This window comes from Trachymyrmex septentrionalis, unplaced genomic scaffold, assembly GCF_001594115.1.
Source record: "Trachymyrmex septentrionalis isolate Tsep2-gDNA-1 unplaced genomic scaffold, Tsep1.0 scaffold191, whole genome shotgun sequence".
In the NCBI taxonomy this organism is placed as follows: domain Eukaryota; kingdom Metazoa; phylum Arthropoda; class Insecta; order Hymenoptera; family Formicidae; genus Trachymyrmex; species Trachymyrmex septentrionalis.
Window position 1 is genome coordinate 429,508 of NW_017305083.1, and position 22,365 is coordinate 451,872.

Sequence of the window (22,365 nt, forward strand, 5' to 3'; positions counted from 1 at the left end):
CATTGGCATGAGTGTCATTAAAAGAAATGGAATATGTATGTAAAGAAGTAAATGTGTAGGAAATGAACAAATTTTTACACGGAAAGAACGGTTTTGTCGACGTATCTAAAAATTTAGCTACGTACGTAAGCGACAATAATTTTGTTTGACCATTAAAATAATTATATGTAGAGCACTTAAACATTAATAATATATGGTTGCAAAAAGTTTTAACATTCTACTAGCTAGCTTGAACGCTATATGATTATTCTACCCAACAAAATTATTTTCAGATCTATACATAGCTAAATTTTTAGATACTTCAACAAAACTCTTCTTTCCGTATAGTTATTTTCAAATATATATTTATAGATAAATTTTTAGATACGTCAGCAAGATCGTTCTTTTTGCGTATAAAAGTGTAATTAAAAAATAAGAAGAGAAAGAAAAAAAATAAACCTTTCAGTCGTACTTGGCAAACACTTTATAAAAGAGAGAGAGAGAGAGAGAGAGAGAGAGAGAGATCTTTATTAACCAAATTTTGAACCGCACGTTTCTATGGGATTCTTTCTTACAACGAAAAGATCTATTCTCTGGAATGTGAAGCGATATTCGGACGCTTGTGATCGCCCTTAAGATACATATAGAAGGGCTTCGTGGCCAACGAAAGACCGTGTGCATCGCATGTTTTGCAAGAGATGTTGCGGTCGTTTAAGGAAATAGTTCCCCTCTCCTCTCTCTCTCTCTCTCCCTTTCTCTTCTTCTTCCGTGGTCCCTTTCTCTTTCCATCTTTTGCTCTCAAATAGTACAAATTAGGACGACATCCTCGTATGGCATCCGGTGCTTCAGGTAAATCCTCTTAGATCACGTAAAAAGCCTCGCGCACCTCCCTCCGCATCCCCTCGTCCACGCTCCCGGCGTGACGAGGAGGACGCAGTTTTCTGCACGACGAACATTGCAGCGGCCGTTCGCAGTCCATTGTTGCTCTTGAAAATGTCAACGGGACGTCGCTTAAAAGGACACCTTTACCAGACGAATCGGATTATCGGATTACCGATGTGGAAGTAGGAGAGCCCTCGAGAGGGTACTCGAGAGCACGGCGCGGACGACGTCGTGCAAAATATTGACAGGTGTCAACTACATTCGCCATCGGCGGACACGAGAGCAGAGTCGCATATAAAAGTGCTCGAGGACGTTGGTTCTGTCACAAGAACGGACATATATGCGCGTTCACTTCCGCTTTTGTCACACTCTCGTGTCACGATCCTCAGCGGTATAATACACATATAATAGGTCATCTACTTCAGAAAATATAATTTAACTGAAGATTTTCTAATCATTTCCTGTATACGTGTACGCGTATACAGGGCGTTAGTTAAGTATGTTGCTCAGAGCGGAGCTCTTATAAACCAATGATTTCAGATGCCCTAGTGACTCCCAGATGGAGGCTTTGACTTTGACTTTGTCACTTTGTTTACGGTTGTAACTCACGTGAAGCAAGGCATATTTATGCAAGGAAGATATCTCCAACGCCAATTTACCGTTTCGTCACAAACATTTGCGAACGTTCACCTGCATTTCGGAAACTAAGCCGTTTAGGACACATGTTTATACGGACTTCTTTACTTGAAACAAACCAAAGAATCGCTCTGTCGAGTATGGCAACATATTTAACTAACGCTCTGTATACATGCGCATGTATGCGTCGGTATTACAAGTTTGTATTCTCGAACGGAATTTTTAAAATATTTAATGTGAGATTACGGAGAGAAAGAGAGAGAGAGAGGGGGGGGGGGGGGGAGGGGGAGACGGAAGTAGCGTAGTCCGTTGGAAACAAAGATATTGTGTCAACGAAGAGAGCGACGGGGCGCGGCGGAGTCGTTCGTGAATTAGTAACTCCGGTTCCAGGGATATTCCAGGCTTCGTCGGTCGAAGCATTAATTATTAATGACTCACCGGAATCGATCGCTAGAAAGACAATGCTGCTGCATCGCGCTGAGTCGTTCGTAGCGTGACACGTTTGCCGGTTTCCCTCGGATTCACGTCTTTTCAATATAGCGTGCCGACATATAACTTTACCAAGAAAATTCTCTCCAAGTTTTGTAGGTAGTTTCATGTATAGCTCCAACGTGACGAAGGTTCAGCGTGTGCCGTTTTGCGTGTGTCACGTTTTATTATGCATGACATTGGAGCAGCAAGAAAGTAACATATCTTTATACTCCTAAGCACATACATTATGTATCGTTCTCCTCTCCCGTTCTCGGATAAATATCATAGCTGTATAGATTTATTTGATGATTCTTCTTTTTTTTTTTCCGCTCGTGAAAATGTAATTGCGTAACAATGCAAAAATTTCACCGTCGACAGTGAAGAACGTAATGCAACGTGCTCGAGATGTATATTGCGTCGTTTGCAGAAAAGCTGAAAGTTTACGATCGAAACGTCGCGCGTCGAAACTAGGGTTGTTGACATTCTTATCCAATCGACCCCGAGGAAAAGGAGGGAGGAACGTGCGTATGCGTGTAAACGACGAGCTAACGTCGCGCGACAACAATGGTGGAGGTTCGCCTCCGTTCCTCTCGTCGCGCTAAGCCGCGTCGAGCGTATTAATCGACGCGTAACGCGAGAGGTCGCGTCCCATTCATTCGATGCGCTATCGAGGAGTTTCAACGGCAACCTTTAAGGACGGCCTCTATTGACGACGCGTGAGAGACAGGGTGAAGAGAAAGAAACAAAGAGACAAGACCCTTACGGGAGGAGAGTAGATACTATTGGCGGGATCGGGTGGCGAAAGGAAGTAGGCATCGCGTTTCCATCCCACGCATCCTGTCAAGTGGATTCCTCCGGCGCACAAAGGAGACCGGACAAATAATTGGCTCCTCCGATGTATACAGGTAGGGCAGTTCTTTTCAGTCCTGAGAACCTTGCGCAAGGACCATTGTGCGAGGGACACTCGATACATTCGGATCGAGTGGCTCGACACTGGCGAAGGTACGTGGCCGGTAGGTTTGGAAAAACGGGACATCTCCGATTTGGATGAAACCTGGTATATACGATTTTGCCTCTCGATGGAAGCTTGAAAAATTCTGAAAGGATTCTCGCGATAGGGGATAAGGAAACCGTTTTACCTTCCAGCGACAAAAAACTTGATGCCGCGAACGCTTCTAATACTCGATACACATATTTTTGTATATACATATATATATATATATATACGCAGCGGCGAAAACCTGTTCGATTCCCTGAAACGAATTTATTCGAATTCTCCTGCGCTGTAATTTCCTTCATCCGGAATTTACGGTTATTCGCAAGCGCGAGTTATAGTTATCTGGATCGTCGATGCCGTCTATGAATAATCTCGTGGCGATGCAAAAACGGGGGCCGCTTGCAAAAAAGAACTCGAACGATGACGCGCGACGGCGTGCTATGAGAATCACGCGAAAACAGGTTCGCCGTTTACGTAGACGAGGGAAGCGCGCGGATGCCGAGAGAAGCACAAATAGCGAATCAACGCGCGGAGGACCGTGCGAGGTAACGAGAGATCGCAAAAAGCCAGACCGGAAGTTGTGAATCGGGTCCGAAGGACGATTTCGAGCGCCCGCGCAATGTCCGTCGACGGATATGCGACTTTTCGCCGACATTAATACCCGACGCGGCGCACAGGAAACTTTCTGCCTGACTTAATTAATACTCGCGCTCGCGCGCGCGCCTTCCTTTTTGACGGCAGGGATTTAATTACTTTTTTACGTCGACTCGTAAATCATCTTGCAGGGCCCGCACGACGACCGCCGTCGTCCTTCCTGCCGAGTCATAAAATAAAGAGCTTCGAGCAAGACGAGACGGGGGACACATGTTGTCCGGCCACGGTCGCGAAAGCTGAAGGATACTTCGAGTTTATCATCGTCAGATTATCTCCGATATTTCGCTGATCTGATCCGTAAACGCAACTTGCAGCGTGTCGCTCCGTTACAACGCCGAAAGGCGACTTCCATACGGGTACACACACACACACACACACATATATATATATATATATATTTTTTTTTTCAGCGCGATAAATCGCTTTATCTTTATTTAAGATCTAATATTGATTGATAACGATCACCGAAAAAAAAAGAGATCACTGATATTTAACGTACGTTAAAAAAGTCACGGCTATTTATTTCCCCGCGTAGGCGGTTCCTTGAATTTGTAAAGAATCGTTTAATCTCCGTCGTTTAATCCTCGATCAAGATCTTAGCGCGTACGTTGCAAAACTCTTGCAATCGCGCGATATGACGTTGCGTAATACTCAGTTTACTCCTTTCTCAACGTTGACACATTCAACATTGATCACTTGGATTTTATAAAACACGTTAAAGGTTACCGCGCTCGTATCCAAGCATTTGCTAATTTACAATTTATGCAAGTAGTTGATATTTCAATGCACTTCTGTTTTTGTCTTTCCTTAACTTGTAGTCTTAATCGTTGTAAGAATGTAAGAATTTATTACGTAATAACAATGAATGAAACGTCGTTGTCGCATGTTTTCTTTTTATTCATATTGATGTTACCGATGTTACATTATTAAAAATGACGTTATTAAAAATAATTGCAGAAATAGAATTTTATTCAATCGCTCAATTATTCGATAAAAAGTTTGGAAGCTGATGTTATTAATGGTATACTAATGCAAATTGTTTTATAACATAATACATCACGATATTTCGATTGCGATTCGTTCTCTTATCTTGATTATTGAACTGATATAACGTATAAATAAATGATATGGTTTGCAGAATATTGATTGCTGTATTCGTTCTAATGTTCCAGATGTATCATGAATAACTAAATACCTGTTATGCTACAGATAATAATCAACCTTCTCATTTATCACTCCTGCACGTTGGAATAAAAACCTCGCAACATATGATTATATATTAAATAAAGCATAGCTTTTGTATATATAGATAATCGAATTTTATTGTAGCGATTAAAAATAATAGCAAAGTAATTTGTTGCTAATGTCTAGTTGCGCAGCATCCACGTAAATTACATAGAATGTTTATCAACTTTTAACTATTTAATTTGCCGTTTTTAACTTCAAATATAATTCGCGCATAGAACGTTTTTCCTTCGTAACATATTCGAAGACAAAGTCTACCATCGAATTGATCGTCAGAGAGATCATAGATGACGTCTGAGACGACCGCAGCAGTGTCGGCGACCAAAGCAGTTGTCGAAGTACACCTTTGTGGAAATCTCAGCGATCTTATCGGAGGTGTGAAGGATTTGACGGTAGCAGCTAATCTTTGCTCTACCTGCTGGAGAGAGTAAAGATCTCAGGTCCATGGGATTAACGTAACCCAATGAAACTCGAGAACTCGCTTTTGCTCCGAAGAGATCGTAGATCTAACTCGACCAAGAAATTAACCCGTCGCGACGGGGGTTCCTTTCACTAATGTCAAAGATCCTTTTCCACGAGTCACGATGATGATAGATACAAATTTGCAACGTCACACGTCTCAAGACACGTCGCAGCAGCGGATTTTTCGATGGGAAATCGAGCGATCGGGTGACACGATAATACGACCCACACAACGTTGTGAGAAAGGGAAAGAGAGGAGGAAAGACTTGGACGGAGACTCACCACGTGCCCGTGCACCGGCGACTTCGCGATAGACTGTAGCTGGGGGTAGAGTTGTGCCGCCGCCGGCGTCATGTCGGTCAGCATCTCGACGCCGACCCGGAGTTGTCTTGGTCGGTGGCTCGCGCGTTAGTCGTCGGATTCGTGCACCGCGGAATTAAAGTCACACCAGACAATAAGAAAGTCCCCTCTCACGTTCCTCCGTCTTCTGTCCGCCTTTCTTCTGTCTCCAGCTGCTTACGTTTACGCACTGCACTCGAGATCACGGGACCGAACGACGAATGCGGACGCGTTACGGAATGTCGTCCTCGCGACCGACCGTCGCTCGGATCGAAAACAAAAAAAACGGCTCTCCGTGGAAAAGGCTCCGGGATTATACCGTGGTTCCCGTTCTTCGCCCCGTGACAGACTGCCGACCGTCCGGACGACTTGGTCTCGACCAGACGCGGGGATATTAGGTGGTAGGGAAACGTCCAGGACTCGACGGCCCCCGGGCAAAAAAGGGGTCGGGTCTGCGAGGCGGGGCCCCGGCCAGAATCCGTCACCGCCCATCACCGCCTACGTGCTCTCTGCCTGCTCTCCACGACTTCGTTCACCTCCTCTCCCGCGTCCCGCGCGAGCTTCCCCCCCCTCCTCCCCGCCCCACTTCTATAGCCGTCTCACAGGGCGCCCTCGTACCGCACACCGTACATCGCTGTCTCGGTCCCACCGCGCTCCGCTTCTTCGGCTTCTCTGTCGCCCTTCCGCGGCCTCCCCCCCCTCTCCCCGATAATTCAGCCGTGAAATGCGCGCGCAGCCCGCGGTCGCTGGAAGGAGGCACGCGCGGCGACTTTGGTGGTGCCCTCTCGACGTATAGAGAAGCGAGAAGAGCCCCCCTTCCTTCCTCCTCGCGCTTGCTCTCTCGCTTCCCCTTTCACCGCTTTACGTGACTCCGAGCCGTATCGTTTCGCGAGCTCGCGAGCTCGTAGTTTGACATAACGGTACACTACGCGCCCCGTCGTTATTTAAATGCCGATACGCGCCGACGGAGGATCGGACGTAGCGTCAAGTCTTACGAATCTTCGTCTAACCCAAGATACACGCGGCGATTGAAATTGAGGGTAATCGATTAATCTTCTCCGCGCTTAGTGCTCGCTCGTGTGCGCGTCTCGAATTAAGAAGTAAAGGGGACGAACGGAGATATCTGGATATATTAACCCTTGTCGTTGGGAGGTAGAGATACGTTAGACCTACCACGCGATAGCGATTGTGTTTGATGATTTATAGTTTCGTAATCGCTTTTTAAATTTTCCAGTCTATTTGTTCGGAAATTATCATTCAGGATTATTCTTAATGCGTTGCGCATTCAGGAAATTACATGCAAATTATTTTGTACCATTCTCTTTCCTACAATCGTGCTTTTAATGGGCATTAAGTCGCTGATGCAATTAAGTAAAATATAAGATTGAATTTTCTAGCTTGAGATAACATTTTTTGTCAACTGCGATAGTATCCCTTACGGTTACGTAATTCTATATAATTTACATATAGTCTTATGTATCCCGTCCTGTTCAAATCGTACATGATTTTATATATTCTCATATAATCTTCATACATACTTCGAATAGAATTTTATACATGTATTTGTGGGAACACAAATGTATGTTATTTATCGAATTATAGTCCGTTGTTGGTACGGTATCGTCTCGGGTATCATCGAATTGAAATATGATATTGTAGTACTTATACCTATTTATGCTTCTGGAAAAGTTTATGAGATATAGTATATTGTGGCCTATTTTTTTTGTATAATATGATAAATTTACAGCACTTGACTATATCACTCGTTCCGTGTGCATTCACGCGTTGACTTGTTACGACATAATTTTACAAATGGGTTTCAAACTCGCGTAATTTCTCGCTCCATATTACGACAGCTATGCGCAGCAAGGAAATCGATACTAATATTTGGTTTACGATAACAATCAATACGATATAATGTCATTAATAACAATTTTAAGTATATAGTTGGCAAATAATATTAAATTAATTACCATATCGCAGATTGCATGAAAAAAATATATCAATATTTGTACATTACGTATCGCATCATTAAAATGAAAAGGTAAATATATAAAGTCTATTAGTAAGATTGAATTAATTAATACATTTGCATTTAAAATGTGACTATATTTAATAACTGATTGAATTAAACGTCGTCGTATATATTTTCTCGTCACGAATCAAGATTTAAGAACTTTCTCGCAGTAACGTCCATCTCGACACCTGCTTAATCGTACCTCTATATTGAACGTCAATTATTACATGCAAAAAAGAAGATATTCGTACGAGCTCATAATTTACCCGCTTGCTTTTTTGGTTTTGCGAAACGAGCTGCGTGCATGACGCAGATAGGCGATGCAGGTTCGAGAACGGCGACTGTTAAAATCGCAAATATCAAAGTTGTGCAGGGAGAACCTTGTGAACACGCGCAAGAAGCTAATGTGACTTTAATCGTGCGGTTTGAATTTCAAATGTTATCGGCTCCGTCTTATAAAACGGAACATATTCGAAGGAATATATTTTCAGTGGCGTATTCATGCGAACAGAAGATTCTTAGAATTTTTGAAGAAACGAGAGATAAATTGCTGCGGGGATACTTCATAAATATACAGAAAAGTTGGAGACGCTAACTATTTTTCGTAAGAATCTGGTTAAGAGCTATCCAAGAAAAATAAAAGCTGGGCACATCTTGCGTCAACGATTCGAGAATTAAGACGAGAGTTGTCATTAGGCTACCGCAAATTTTTTTCGTCACATGGCGAATGATACGAGTCGCTTTTATAGCGGTTTGCGTCGTGGCTGCGATTAAACCATGCCTATAAAACCGCATCGCGAGAGGTAGCCAACCGGTTGCTGAGAATTTCATAATTGGCGTAATTTCGAGAGCCGGATTTCTCTGAAAATTTAACGCAACGGATCAAATGTACAAACGACAATTTAATTCTACCACTAGAAAAAAAAAAAAAAAAAAAAACCGATTCGCCGAGTTCGTTTATGTGAATTACGAAATTCAAATTTCCTGAATATTATTTTCAAACAGGTACGCAGTTTTAGGGCACACCGCAATTTTTCTCCGCTGCATGGAAGCGCTTCATCTTTGCGCTTCATCTTCCTACGCCAATGGCGAAGACGCGAGCGACGGGTCGAGGTCGCATTAGGATCTAATTTTCCATAATGGAAGAAGTCCGTGGCGTGGTACGGCGCCACTACGGCGAGGCGACCGGCTAATCGTGGTCCATTCATAACCATTCTCGACCAGCCGGGCGCGCGAGCGATCGCCTCGGTCGCAATCGAGATTGGCCCGGGTAATTTGGACGCAATATCTCATGGAGTTCGGTGACAAGGTGCTCGCAAAATCTGTTCAAAGAGAGTACCGTCAAGTTTCATGATGTATTATGTGGCTCGACGTATTTTCGTTCGAATACCTCGTAAAGCTAAAATATCACGAGCAGTAACTTTCGATCCTACCAACGAGATATTCGATCGCCCGATAAAACAGAAATACGTGCACAATAGTTTCTATTGTACTTTCTTCGTGAAAAGAACGATTCTGCTGAGAGATCTGGAATTTTGCTGGATACATATAGATCTGGAAAAAAAAAAAATAAATAAATAATTTTGTCGGACCACTGAAATGATTGTGTTGGAAACTAAAATAATAATAAGCAACGCTATACAAATTTTGATATTCCAGCAATCAGTTTGAGTTTTCCAACAGAAATCATTTTAGTGGTCTAACACAATTTATTTTCAAATCTGCCTTCAACAAAAATCGTTCCTTCCATGCTCCAATTTAATTATACTCGATTTGTTTTTTTTTTTTTCTTTCTAAATCGCAAATAACGCAAGTTCGTCTGGTGTAATTACGTCAGTGCGCAGTTCTGATTTTTTTCACGATTACTCGAGCGTATTCTGATGAGCAACCATATCCGCGGTCAACGTGAACGTTCGTATCATCGTATCGCCCGGATGGTATTTACATTAGACGGTACTCCCGAGATAGACGCTCCGAGTAATCGATAGACGGACGACGTAGAGGTGAGAAAGGAATAGGTTCGCGGAACGAGGGAACGTTATCGGTCGCCAGCCGTTACGAATCCTGACCGCGATTATGCGTACATCGCGTGCCACCGGCGCACAAAAGGTGCGACCCGCCCACGCCCTTGCGTATATCGCGGAGCAGGACGGCGATGCGGGGCGGCGCGGGGGGGGAGGGGGAGTGCGAAAAGGGATGTTTTACAATGAACGGAACCAAAGACGGGCGTTAACGCTCGCGGCAAGGACAAATGGCGCTGGGTCGCGCGCGTGGAAGCAGTAGCTAGTAGCTATCGAGTTTCCTCGTTTTCGGAATTCCCGCACGAGAGCGTTCCTCTAGATTTATCGCGTCCGCGCGCGTAAATGTGAGCCCACCCTCGGACCATGAAAATGAATCGTGCGCGTCCCCGATATACTTTCGGGGAATAGACGGCGTTTAATTCGACGCTAATGTATGGATATTCGGCGTCGTTGAAAAATGAATTAGCGTCGATCGACTACCGATCGTGACGTCGTTCTCGACGGCGCGATAGATCGACGCAGCCGACGTCCGATCTCTCTCGATGATGGATCGTTGATTGGCAGAGACGGGCCACGGGGTTGAAAGGGAAATGGGGGGGGGAAGGGGGATCTTACGGGCCTCACGGGGGCGGATAATGACAGGGCGGTCTCGCGTAGCGAGAGGATGGTCCGCGTTGGGACCAGCTCGGCTCTTACCTCTCACACGGCCATGTGGCCATCGAGAGATGCTGATGGACTAATAATTACCAAGGGACCAGCTCCGTGCGTGGCGGCTGGCAGCGTCGAAAGTGAAGATTCACCTTACCAAGTTGAAGCCAGATCTTGTCTACTGTCTGCTAACGGCGTTATAGGGTGTAAGCCTTCGCCGAAAACCAGACCGAAGGACGTCAGACGCAAGACGATCTCGTTCATTGACGACGCAGCGTCATCCGACATCCGCAGTGGCGCTTTCGTGACGCTTCTACAGATCTGCCGAGGAACGTTCCGCATTTCCAAATTTGCAAATTACTCTCTCGCTCTCGGTTGAAGAAACCGTCGTAAGGCGATGGATCGTCGGAAAATGATCACGTCACGATAATAGATTCCATTAGCCTGTCTACACAATGTTCAATAACGAATACACGCAACTATATATATCGCAGAATCGCGCGGCAAGTACGGGGGAAATAGTACGCTTTTAAGACCGAGTGGCGTATCTCGCCGCGGAAACAGAACATGGAGGAACTCGTCCGGGACTGATTTACGGACTCGCTGCCGTGGCCGATGCCGGGGCGTAAGTCGAGATTCTGTCTACATCGTGCTTCGGGATAGAGAGACGCCCGACCGCCCGCCCGTACCTCCGTCCGCTGACCAGATTTATGGGGTGTTCCACGGGGAGGAGAGGAGACAACCCCCCCCGTAATTCACGCGTCGCTCCTTTCCGCCGACCGCGAACGTTGGAGGAGCGACGCAAATAAGGCGCACCCCATTTCACGAGGGAATCGATCGAAATAAATATCTTTCCTCGATTTATCCAGCTGCCCTCGATGCTATTGCCTTCCTCTCTCTGCTCGTATTCCGAGTATATTAGATGTAGATAAAAGATGGAATGGAGAGGGATAATAACGTTGAACAAGTTATTGGATGCTGCGACTCGTATCGATCTGTATAAATTTAGCCCGTACGCTTGGTATGAAAAAAAAAACAAAAATAAATAAATCAGACTTGATTAGCGACTTATTGTTAGTCTGCCCAGCTAATCTGAGTACGCTCGATCGAATTAGTTGACAGATTCCCATTCTTGTGGTCACATTCAGTCATATAACAGATATGAGAAAATATGTTTAGAAAACACCGCGATTATATAATTAAAATACTCTCAACATTAAGGACGTATATATATAATACCAGACTTTTTAGTCTTTGCATAAGCAGCTACTATGCATTTTTGCATGCATAATTAAAGTAAATTAAGTGTGACATTTAAATATGGTTAATTCGCGAGAACGTAGCACGAGAGAAGAAAATTATGATTCTTTAATAACCCGTAGACGGAATGAGATAATATAGATAAGCTATGCGGCGAGAATGTGATTTCATAAAAGATTTTTGCATTATACATAACGCAATGCAAACGCAGATGCTTAAAGATGGTTAAGGGGTTGACGCACGTGCCGCTATAATTATCGATAATGTTGGCGATAATGACTAATTAAGAAAAGAGTAAAAGGTTCGTAATGATATCCCGCAAAGCACCTTGACAATTTGACGCGCGCGACGCTCGAAAAAACTTTTAATTAAATCTAACTATATTAATATACGGCGTTGCAGATTTAATGATTTCTGTAGCAGATTTATTGCTACAAATAGCAATCGTCAATCGATATACATATAAAACGTTCGGAAGCAAAAATATTCGTTGCGCAATGTAATTTATTAGACGAGCTGTGAATAAGTGTTGCGTTTTACGACATTAAATATTTGCTCGTAACAGGTAGCGCTCTACCTGATCCATATTTCTAACGAACGGCACGTTTCGTCGGATACTGTGTCAGAAAACGAGAGCAAGATGATCGCCGCGAGCGAAATGTCACGATTTAAACGCGTTTTAAACGCGTCTCATCTTTAAACGTCGAATATCCGATACGCGATCCTTCGTCTCTCTCTCTCTCTCTCTCTCTCTCTCTCTCTCTCTCTCGAGGCGCGCGTGTCGGGAATACGTATATAGAGGAAAGTATGCGGAGTAGTGGTTGGTGCGCGAAAGTTTGGCGCGAAAGGGGGAAACAATTAGCCTGGCCGAGGACCCGCGCCGACAAATTCGCGCGCATGTTCGTTGGAAGTTGAGATCGCGAAATGACGTGCAAACTGAGGGACGCCCTCGTCCGCCCCCCGGCAATACGGTAATCACTATAATTACGTATCGAGCCCTTATATTAATATCCCCCAGCTACATCTCTCTTTTCATCTTCCTCTACCTTCCTCCTCGGCGTTCTACGGCGATTCCTCGCGTTCGTCGCCTTGGCCGCGTGAAAGCGGACTCTTTTCGCAACCTTTCGCGCGAGTCGATCGACCGCGATTTATTATTGGCACGCCACACGTTTCTTCGGATCGTTAACGATGAGCGTTTTTAAGTAAACGAAATATCCCGCCGGATAACTTCCTTTCCCGTCGGTCGGCTCGCGGTTGTCAGCTCGTGAAATTTATTCGCGATTTTTCCCAAATTTTTCGATCACATTAGCACGGCAGCTTGCGATTAAATTAAGAGGGTTATTGGAACGGTAATTGACGCAGCTGATATTCCTGACGAAAGCAAACTGGTATCCGTATTTCCATCCTCGACAAAATTCAATCGAGAGATCCGATTGGCAATCGGACGAATTGAATTTTCCGCCAATGAATTGATCGAAAATGGCTGGTTGCGGCGACCTGATGATCCCGTATCGAACCCTCTGCCTCTGTTAGATGTCGGGAGATGAACAATTAACGAAGGGCCGCTTTAGAACCGCCCTCATTCACAGTTATGGAAGTAAGCTGCGAAAGGGCTTGAATCATCCGCGCTAACTTGGCGGGACATTCATGAAATTTTCTATCGCTTTTCCTCGTCCTCAATGTGTCGCCGATTAAGCCGAATTGAGCCTCCGCGAGCGTGACGTCCTTATAAAGATACAATACATATCGACATCTCTCCTACCTCGAGGTACTCTGTTTCCTGCACGGGATGTAGACCCTGCTGCGGTGCCGTCGGCGCGATCGTCATCACGTTTTGCGGATGGCCATTATGCGAATATTGATACGCGCAATTCATTTCCGAGCCTTTTCTGCTCTCCGAGAATCGCGGTGCTTTGAAAAATTTCTCACTCGCGATCGTAGGAATCGTAAAAGGATTATCGCCGATCCTATTCGACGAGACCCGGATCCGCTTCCTCAACGATCGTGACTCAGCCACAGCTTTGGATTCACGCGTGTAGAGAGAGAGATCCGCTTCCCGGATGACGGCTCGCAGGTGCGTCGGCCGCAATCCGCTCCGTGTGCTCCACGAGCAGAGCCCTCCCGGTATATCCCGGTAATCACAGTAATTTCTGTGGCTGCCGCTCGGCCGCGGACGAGGCGGAGGAGGAGGTCGGTCGATAACGAGGTCGGTCGAGGACGCGACGAACGCGGATTCTCTCACTCCGGTCTCCGTCTGTCGTCCGATACGCGTCCGTCGCGGCGTCGCCGAACCGCCAGCCGCGCGGAAGGAGGTAACAATTATCTCGGAGGGACTCCGAGATGCACCTCGCGGCGTGCAACAATTATAACTGAGCTTTTTCGTCCCTCGTGTAGGAGAGGAGCGGCTCAGCTACGGAGGCGAGCCTCGGATCGGTATCTCTTTCTCGCTTTTTCTCTTCATTCTCGTTCTCCTTCTTCTCCTCCTCCTTCTCCTCTCTCTGCCCTTTCTCTCTCTCTCTCTCTCTCTCACACACACACACACACTCTTCCCGGTGCCCCCCTACCGCGCGAATACGCGTCTGTATGCGTGGGCCGTGCGTGCGTGCGCGTGCCCCAGGAGAGTGCGTCGAGTGGCCGTTCCTAAGGAACCTCGCGAGTACGTTTCCATCCTGAAAGGTGTTGCTGGTGGGGCAGAAACAGCGCCCGCCCTCGCAACGGTCCTCCTCGGTACGACCTCGCGATCGTCTAATCCACGTTGCAACCCTAACGAATGCTGTTCGCCCTTCCCTTACCCCGTCAGTCACCCCCCTCGGTCCCACTCGTCCCCCCCATGTCCCACCTATCTGCCTGGTTTATCTCGTCCTCCCTCCATCACAGCGTGGATCGCGCTCCCGACCAATTAAAACGCTCTACGATCACGTGGTTCAGCACAGCGTCCGCCGCTTCGTCTTCCTCTTCTTCAACTCCTCTTGTTTCTTCGCGTCCTCTTCCTTATCCTTTTTCTTTCGCTTACTCTCCGTTGTCTTCTCCACCTGCACCTTTCTCTTCTCACGATCTTATTGTCCCTTCCCCCCTCCTTCTCTCTCTCTCTCTCTCTCTCTCTCTCTCTCTCTCTCTCTCTCTCTCTCTCTGTTTGTTTCTCGATCCTTGTTCTGCTTATTCTTTCTTTTCTCATTATTTTTTCATTTAGTTATTACTCAAATACGGGATTATCGAAAGAGTTCTTCTTCTTCTTCTTTGGTTTGGGAGGCAGTGGAGGAATTACAATGATTAGGTTCAAAATATTAATATGTCATTACGGTGAAGAACAGGTTTCCTGATTTTACATTAGGTAATAACTATCCTCTGCTAAGGAAAATAATACCGTGTCCAACGATATCTTTCACACATCAATGAAATTCTTTTTGGATATCCATTGATACTATTATATTAAGGTATATACTTTAATGAATAAAAACTTTAATGAAACAATTTCCTACGGCAACTTTTTCGATTCCACACACAAGTACTTTGAAATATATTTTTATTTCTTGTCAATTTAATAATTACGTCTATCGGGTTTTTCTTACATTATGATTTTTCTTGTTTATCGTTTTAATTACAGAAATCGAGCAACTTTGTTAAAAATTGTTAATACTATCTGTTATGATATCGCAATTATAATGTGATAAATCTGACTATTTGCGATAACAAAAATGTCAGATCGCGAATACAATTTTCGAGTGTGAAGGTTAACTTCTCTGTATTCTACTGCACAAGTCTATAATAATCAATATATTAGATAGAATTATCTAATAATTAATATAGATAAGTAGATAAAAATGATGACACAAAAAATAAAATATATATCATAAATTTAATAACTGAGGAATGTTACACACCAACTTATTATGTGCACAAGTTTTTCGTTTTCAGGCGCTAAATCGATATCATAAACAACAAGATATAGTATATTATCGGGACATAAATTTCAACGATGTAATTATCGTTAATATGAAATTGCAGCTGCGAATGGTTAATCCGACGCATTATTACCGAGCCAATAATAACAGTTTGCCAGTCGCTCACGTAAATGAACGCACGCGTGTTCGTACAAGGCACACGAATACCTTGTCGCAATTTTATTATTTCAGACAAAAAAGTCGAAACCAAATTGAAATCACTTATATTGTTTATGACTAGAGACTATTAAACACATTATTGAGAGAAGCAAATATTGTATATACAGAGAAAATAAATAATAATGTTTAGCATTGCATATATTTTTCAAATAAATTCCACAAAGCATTTTTCTCAGCGAGACTATTTCTGAAAACATCAGTATAATTGTATGTAGCCGTTGTAATGTTCCGTTCGAGTAATCCAATTGCGTCGTTCTCGACACTTTAAGACAACACATCAAACAACCGAGTGCAACGAATAACCGGTAATTTTCGCGAATTAAATGATTATTGTTACTCTGATATTTTTAAAAAAAGTAATAAATTGTAGAAATCCTTGGAGCTCAAGAGTATACTCGAGAGAGTCGAATCGAGTCGGATTTGATTCGTGTTCGGATAACTCGATTATTTTTTTATTATCCGAATCTCTTCGCTCTCGATACATCTCGACCGGTTTTATCAGAAAAGAAATCGGTTAGCCAAATTTCATCGTACATTCCGATTATTTTCACATTGCAATTATTTTACGCACACATTACAGAATTATTTAAACTGTCATATATAATAATTTTCTTCATTATTTTTAAATTATATATTATATTATTCAGGCTCTATTGTATACATTTTTTTTAAAGCAGATATACTTGTACAGTTTTAAATTCGTGGTAATTTATATTTGCTAAATCGATTAGTGTTTTTTTTTTTTTTTTTTTTGTAATAAGTTCGGATAGCTCGATTATCCTCCTTTTGTCACTTGAATCCTTCTGAACGCTTGATTTATTTCGATTTACTTGAGTTTTATCGAATTTTATCGAAGAGCGAAATTCTACAACGATCGCCGCTTCAATGGATCCTTCTTTCGGACGCATAATACTGGAGGTATTTCATTCTTCATCCATATGTCTCTAGCGTTTGTAATTCGATACAGTGGGAACCGCATGTAATCTCTATTGAATCGCTAGAACGTCTCTTTAGAGAAAGGATTTAAAGGATTATTTCGGCAACGCCAAGGGTGCGCCGTCGACAGGCGTGCAGCACCCTCTCTTCCACCCTCACGCGTTCTCTTCATCGTTTCTTTTTCAAAAAGACGGCGCTATTCGATATTTTTATTTTATACAACGCGAGTGGCGATATCTGACTGCGATATACCACGAATAATATATAAGTAATGATAATTAATAAGCCGCTGCTAAGATTTCTCGAATCGATAACCAAGTGGCGAACAATTTCGAACTACAAATTTACACTTCTTCCATCGTACCGTTCCAAAACTATATCTATCTATAACGACAGTTGGATCCCGAACGGGAAGGAAAGTGGAAAATATTAGGGTTGATCGATATACGTGGCACGAGGGGGGGGGAGGGGCCAGGTGGCGCCAACGAGCTTTCCCGAAAAGAGAGAGTAAACGTCGATCGCGTTAAGGGATGATAAACGACGTCGAAGGCGGACTGTGGGTAAAACGAGAGAAAAAGCAAACGACGATGTGGAAGAACAAGGGTGGGACGGAGGGAGGTTGGCGCGAGATGCAGCGGTCAGTGTGCGATGGGGTGAATGATGAAAAATTGTGTCGGCCAAGACTCGTGCGTTCTCCTGGATATGAAACTGCCAGACGGATAGACAGACGGACGGACGAAAAGAACGAATGGCCGTTTCTTCTCGAGCGGAGACGGGTCCGACGGTCTGTTATTACATCTCTCTCTCTCTCTCTCTCTCTCTCTCTCTCCTTTTCTCACTCTCTCTTTCCTCTCTCACTCATGTTCTCCATGACTTAGGAGAGAAGAACGGATCGCCGCGTTACCGACGAGAGAAAGAATAATAGCCTCCCCCCGTATCTGTGGACTGTGCTCTACAATTAAAACTCTCTTGCGCGCGCGTCCGCGTATTTCCAAGAGAAAGAGAGAGAGAGAGAGAGAGAAAGGGGGGAGAGGGTGAGGGATAGGGCGGGAAGAGTTCTCTCTCGTCGCTGTACCGACTAATCGACTCACGTGCTCACTCGCAGCACATCTCGCAGAACATCGAGGCAAAAACGGTTCTATGACTACATTTACATGGCACCCTTATTAATCGGGTCTAATAACATCCGTAGTTATGAAACAGGCCAATCACAGTCATTCTATTCCTCAGAGAGAAATAGCTACGATTGTCCAGTTCCACAATTGCGAATGTTATTAAACTCAAGTTTAATAACATTAAAGGGTGTCGTGTAAATGTAGTCTATCCCCTATTCATCGGCGCCTCGAAATGATCATCGAGCGAGTTTCAATCTACTCTTTCTCGCCAGATGTGAGAGCACCCGATGTACCATACGTTTTACATTAAAACGGAGGGGCCCTGCCCTTGGCGTCAGGTGAAAACGCTGTGAAATCTATCTGCGTGCGATCCTCTCCCGATCGTTTCGTTTCGACGTCGGCAATTACGTGAATCAGAACGAAAACTGGAGACGGTTAGTTCCTGTCGGCCTAATAATAGAAATCCGCGTTGACGCCGGTAGCGGGTAGGTATGAGACGAGCGGAAACGTGGAGGGGATAGAATACGGGGATACCGCCTAGGCGCAACGGTGGCAGTTGCTCGGGCGGTTTCGGTCCGCATTACGAGTTACGCGGGCGGGGTAATCACGATGATTCCGACTTCGGGTGGGTCATCATCTCGTCACCGCGTCACCCGCGGCGGAAAAAGAAACGCCGGCACGCACACGGTACAACGTATTCGTAGCCACGAGTGGTTACTCCGCAACCTCCGCGAGCACCACCACCACCGTCATCACCATCACCACCAACATCAGCGTTGATCGACACCACCACCACCACCACCGGGCCGGAGGAAGATTACGAGAGAAGAGCGAAGGATGCTTTATGGACTTATCAATCACTTGATAGCCTCGCGCTGGTTGCACGCGGCGCTCCGCGTTTTCTTACCGGACGCGCACCCTGTTATTAGCGACGATTAAAAGATTCCGCGCGGCGGTCGGAATCGAGTGCCGTTTCCTCGATTCGTTTCATCGACAGGGATTTATGGTATCCACCGCGTCCGAGAGATAGGTCGTCGTACGCATCTTGATTTTCACCGAGAAATTTACGTTGTCGCCGCTGCGAAAGATGATCTTTCTCAGGAGATTACCAAGCGATTAGTTTCTTTCGCAACATAACGAATTTTAAACGACTGACCAAAGTTTGTCAGCGACATCGTCACAACTACCCGTAATAACTGGTTCATTCGACCACCGGCATATCTCGAACGATATTACCGTCTGTTCCGCGATTACTTTGCTCGAGGTCTCGATGAATAAACTTCACGCTCCCGATCACGTGGAGCTAGTCAGCCGTTCGGGGCCGGGGGGGGTAGTATATCGACCCTAGAGTCTAGATAGATCTGTAGTAGTGTACGCAGACGAAATCTCGATATCTCGAATCGAAATCTCGGTGCCGATCGAAATTGAGCGAGCCAGGCCCGCGAGCGGCGCGGCGCGGCGCGGCGCCTATCGGCAAATCCTTCCGTCGCGAATCCGGACGGGGATCGTCTCGCTGTTTTGTGGGTGGACTTTGCGGCTCGGCTCGCCGTATCTACGTGTTCTTGCCGTACGAATGTACTCGCATTTTGGCCCGAGCGTGCAGGGGCCCGGGGACGGGGCCGCGGCGCGGGGCCCACGAACCCGGTAATTAAATAGCTGTACCCTGCAATTAGGGCCACTAAATCGTGGCGGGGCCCGAACCCGGCCAGCGAAGGGCCCCGCCAGACACAAAAAACAACGTCGAAACGTTGCTTGTGCCAAGCGAGAGGCGCACACACGTACCCTGCGCGTACCGCGTTACTACGTGCGAGCGGGTCCTGGGATCCTTGGTGTGCGTGTCGCGGGGGTGGCTTCGTAACATGTGGGAACCTAATCCGGGCGAAAGAAAAACAGCGAGGTTGCCCTTCGTACCTAAAACACGCTCGACTGTCGTTCGGGTACCTCTATCCGTTCCTTCCTCTTAACCCGCTCGACGTATTATATGGCGGACGTGGTTCGCCGTTTATAAGTTCGGCGTTTCAACATTTCCGAGGTGTATGGGTGTTCAGACAATCAATATCGGTCGCAGAACGTTGAATTGTGTCGTGTGAAAGTAAATTATTAAAAATGAATAGGTTTCGTTTTTAATCGAATGAAATTCAAGTGAGCAAGGACAATCGAAGGGATATCCGATAGTATTGTAGATTGAAATAGATTTCGACAATTGCCTGCGAGATATCGATGAATCTTGCGTTAAGAAAGTCGCAGGGTGCCGCGACGATCGTGTTAATTTTGCGAATTACGCCGCGAATCAATTATCTTGCCCGTGCGTAATTGTCACGACGGGCGACTGTACTTTTAATCGGCACGCGGCGAAACGAGTTTGACGATCTTATCGCGCATTCAAGAGAAGACCGTTGAATTATATCGTTCGAAAGAGCAGATACGTGAATTGGCGTCTCTAGAAAGATAGTTATGCGTGATTATCTTTTTTGTATATTTCCATTTATGGTTCGCAGTACGTGAGCTTTGATTTCTACCGCTTTCATACGAGCGATAACTTGGATACTTTTTCCGTCATACCTCTGCCATACGTCAGTATGCTAATGAATTAATACTGCCGATTATAGAATTATCTATATAATCCAGTATGTTTTGCGCAGTGTAAGAAAAGAGTTATTACGATTATGTAAGCCAGATTTACCACGCAGACTTTGTTCGACGTCAAGAAATCGCACGAACTCACACTCGCGAGTATTTCACGGTCAGAGTAATGAAATTAAATTGAGCCAGTATCTTAATTACTTTTGCAACGAAGAATATCAACGTTTCCGTTATCAGTCCAAAAAAAGAGCGAAACAACACGTTTCTCGTTTGGATCTCGAGTTAAATCTCTTTCCCCGGCATGTTCGTGCTCGGCTCGAGCGAAATATTCACTATCGCCGCGAGGGGGATGGACGAGCAGGGAGCGGCCAAGGGCTGGGAAGGAAGATAATGGTAACAAACAGTCTTCCTTCCTGTTACAGAACGACAGTGTGTCGCTTCCCGCTTCTCGGCCTTCTCGGCACGTGAAGTAGCGCGCATTGCGATATCCGCGTATGCAAAATCGTGTATGCGCACGCACCGAGAGGGAGCACCTCTAGAGATGGATGACCGAGCATCACGCTCCCCGTCCGTATTAAAATATCAGGGGCTACCCCCCGACCACCCGCCGCCGTGCCGGCCCTCCCTCACCTCCCCGCGAGCCTCTCAGCCGCGTTGGCATTAAATCAGCCACCCACCAGCCCTCGGGTTATCTAAAGAGCCTATCTATGGACCGGCTAAGATATCGTCGCTGCTTTGTGCGAGAACTCGTTGCGTTCGTTGCGCGCCTACATGATCCTTCTCTCGTCCTCGCGAAGTACCTTCGAGGAAAGAGAGAGAGAGAAAAAAATGGAGAGAAGTAACACGTAAAATATAACCGAGAGAACATGAGAGAAAGAGACATCAGCTATTCTCGGATATTATACGAACAATATTCTTCTTGATTTTTTTCGAAAAAGAAAGAGATTTGTAATGCGTTGATTTTTGTCCATGAAAAAAAAAAAGTCAGATAAATTGTGCGATGCTTCCTAATATTTTTTAACTACAAGAATAACCTTTCAGCGACTTTTCAGATATATATCATACATTGTAGGTCATGGTTTCGTATCGAGGGCTTATTTAAAGGGCATTCCGTTCTTCTCTTTTCATTACTTTTCACAGAAGAGAACATGTCGAGAGTTTGCCGGGTTGAATGTGAGAGGCAAAGAATCCATCCGGAGCGAGAGAGTACGAGAGAGAGTCGGCGACGCGATTCCTGCGGTTGTTCGTGCAATTCCTCTCAGTACCGGCCGACAATTTAATTTTCTAATTATCGCGACGCCGCCTCGATCGAGAGAGAAGGTATGCCGTCGTTATCTTCGCGTGGTATCTGCGTATGAAACCGGGCACTCTCCGCGCATATAAAAGCTAATGGATCCACACGAGGCTCGGCTTCTCCGGACTCAATCTCGACTGATATCCTCGTAGCGCGAGTACGTGCGTACGAGAGAGAGAGAGAGAGAGAGAGAGAGAGAGAGAGCACATATGCCTACGAAGTGAACGCGGATTGTCGCGGACGATAAAGCGGACGACGAGTACATGAGGATAAGAACAAGAGGGTGAGGGTGTAGTGGGGGATGTTCGCGTACTACAGTGCGGTGAATTAATTGATTACCACGCGCACAAACGTACCCGCGTACAATCGTTCTTGCAGCGGAGAACGACCCGCTATGGGGAGAAGATTCACGGAGAGACGCTCGAAGACGAGCAAGTTACCGATGTTGAATAACATCGGTTGACGCGCGGAGCTTTGCCATGATCGTACAATTATCTTTTCACTACAGCCGCTTTCATGAAATTTCGTAACCTTTCCACTGAAAAAGTGAAAAGGGCAAAATGTTCCCTTCGGAATGATTTTAGGAACGATTTGCCCTCCCATCCTCGATGAAATCGTCTCAATGCGTTAACCCTAACGGAAAGTTCCAATTTCCACGAAATTTCGTTCCGAACAGTCAGAGCGGAATACATCCGTGTTGAATGA

The 22,365-nt window shown here is 45.2% G+C and overlaps 1 protein-coding gene across 3 annotated transcripts in view; it reads right to left on the reverse strand.

Moving 5' to 3' along the window:
- LOC108747116 (transcription factor Sp9) overlaps positions 1-22,365 on the reverse strand; it is a 60,265-nt gene that overhangs the window by 27,739 nt on the left and 10,161 nt on the right. Inside the window, exon 1 of one of the 3 annotated variants that reach the window (XM_018484387.1) lies at positions 13,374-13,493. The exons of 1 other annotated variant lie outside the window; for it this stretch is intronic. In XM_018484387.1, the coding sequence (XP_018339889.1) occupies positions 13,374-13,487 (114 nt within the window). In that variant the 5' untranslated portion in view covers positions 13,488-13,493. Of the gene's footprint in view, positions 1-5,608; positions 6,007-13,373; positions 13,494-22,365 lie in introns of those variants that run through there. One more of the 3 variants, XM_018484388.1, reaches the window with a different exon arrangement.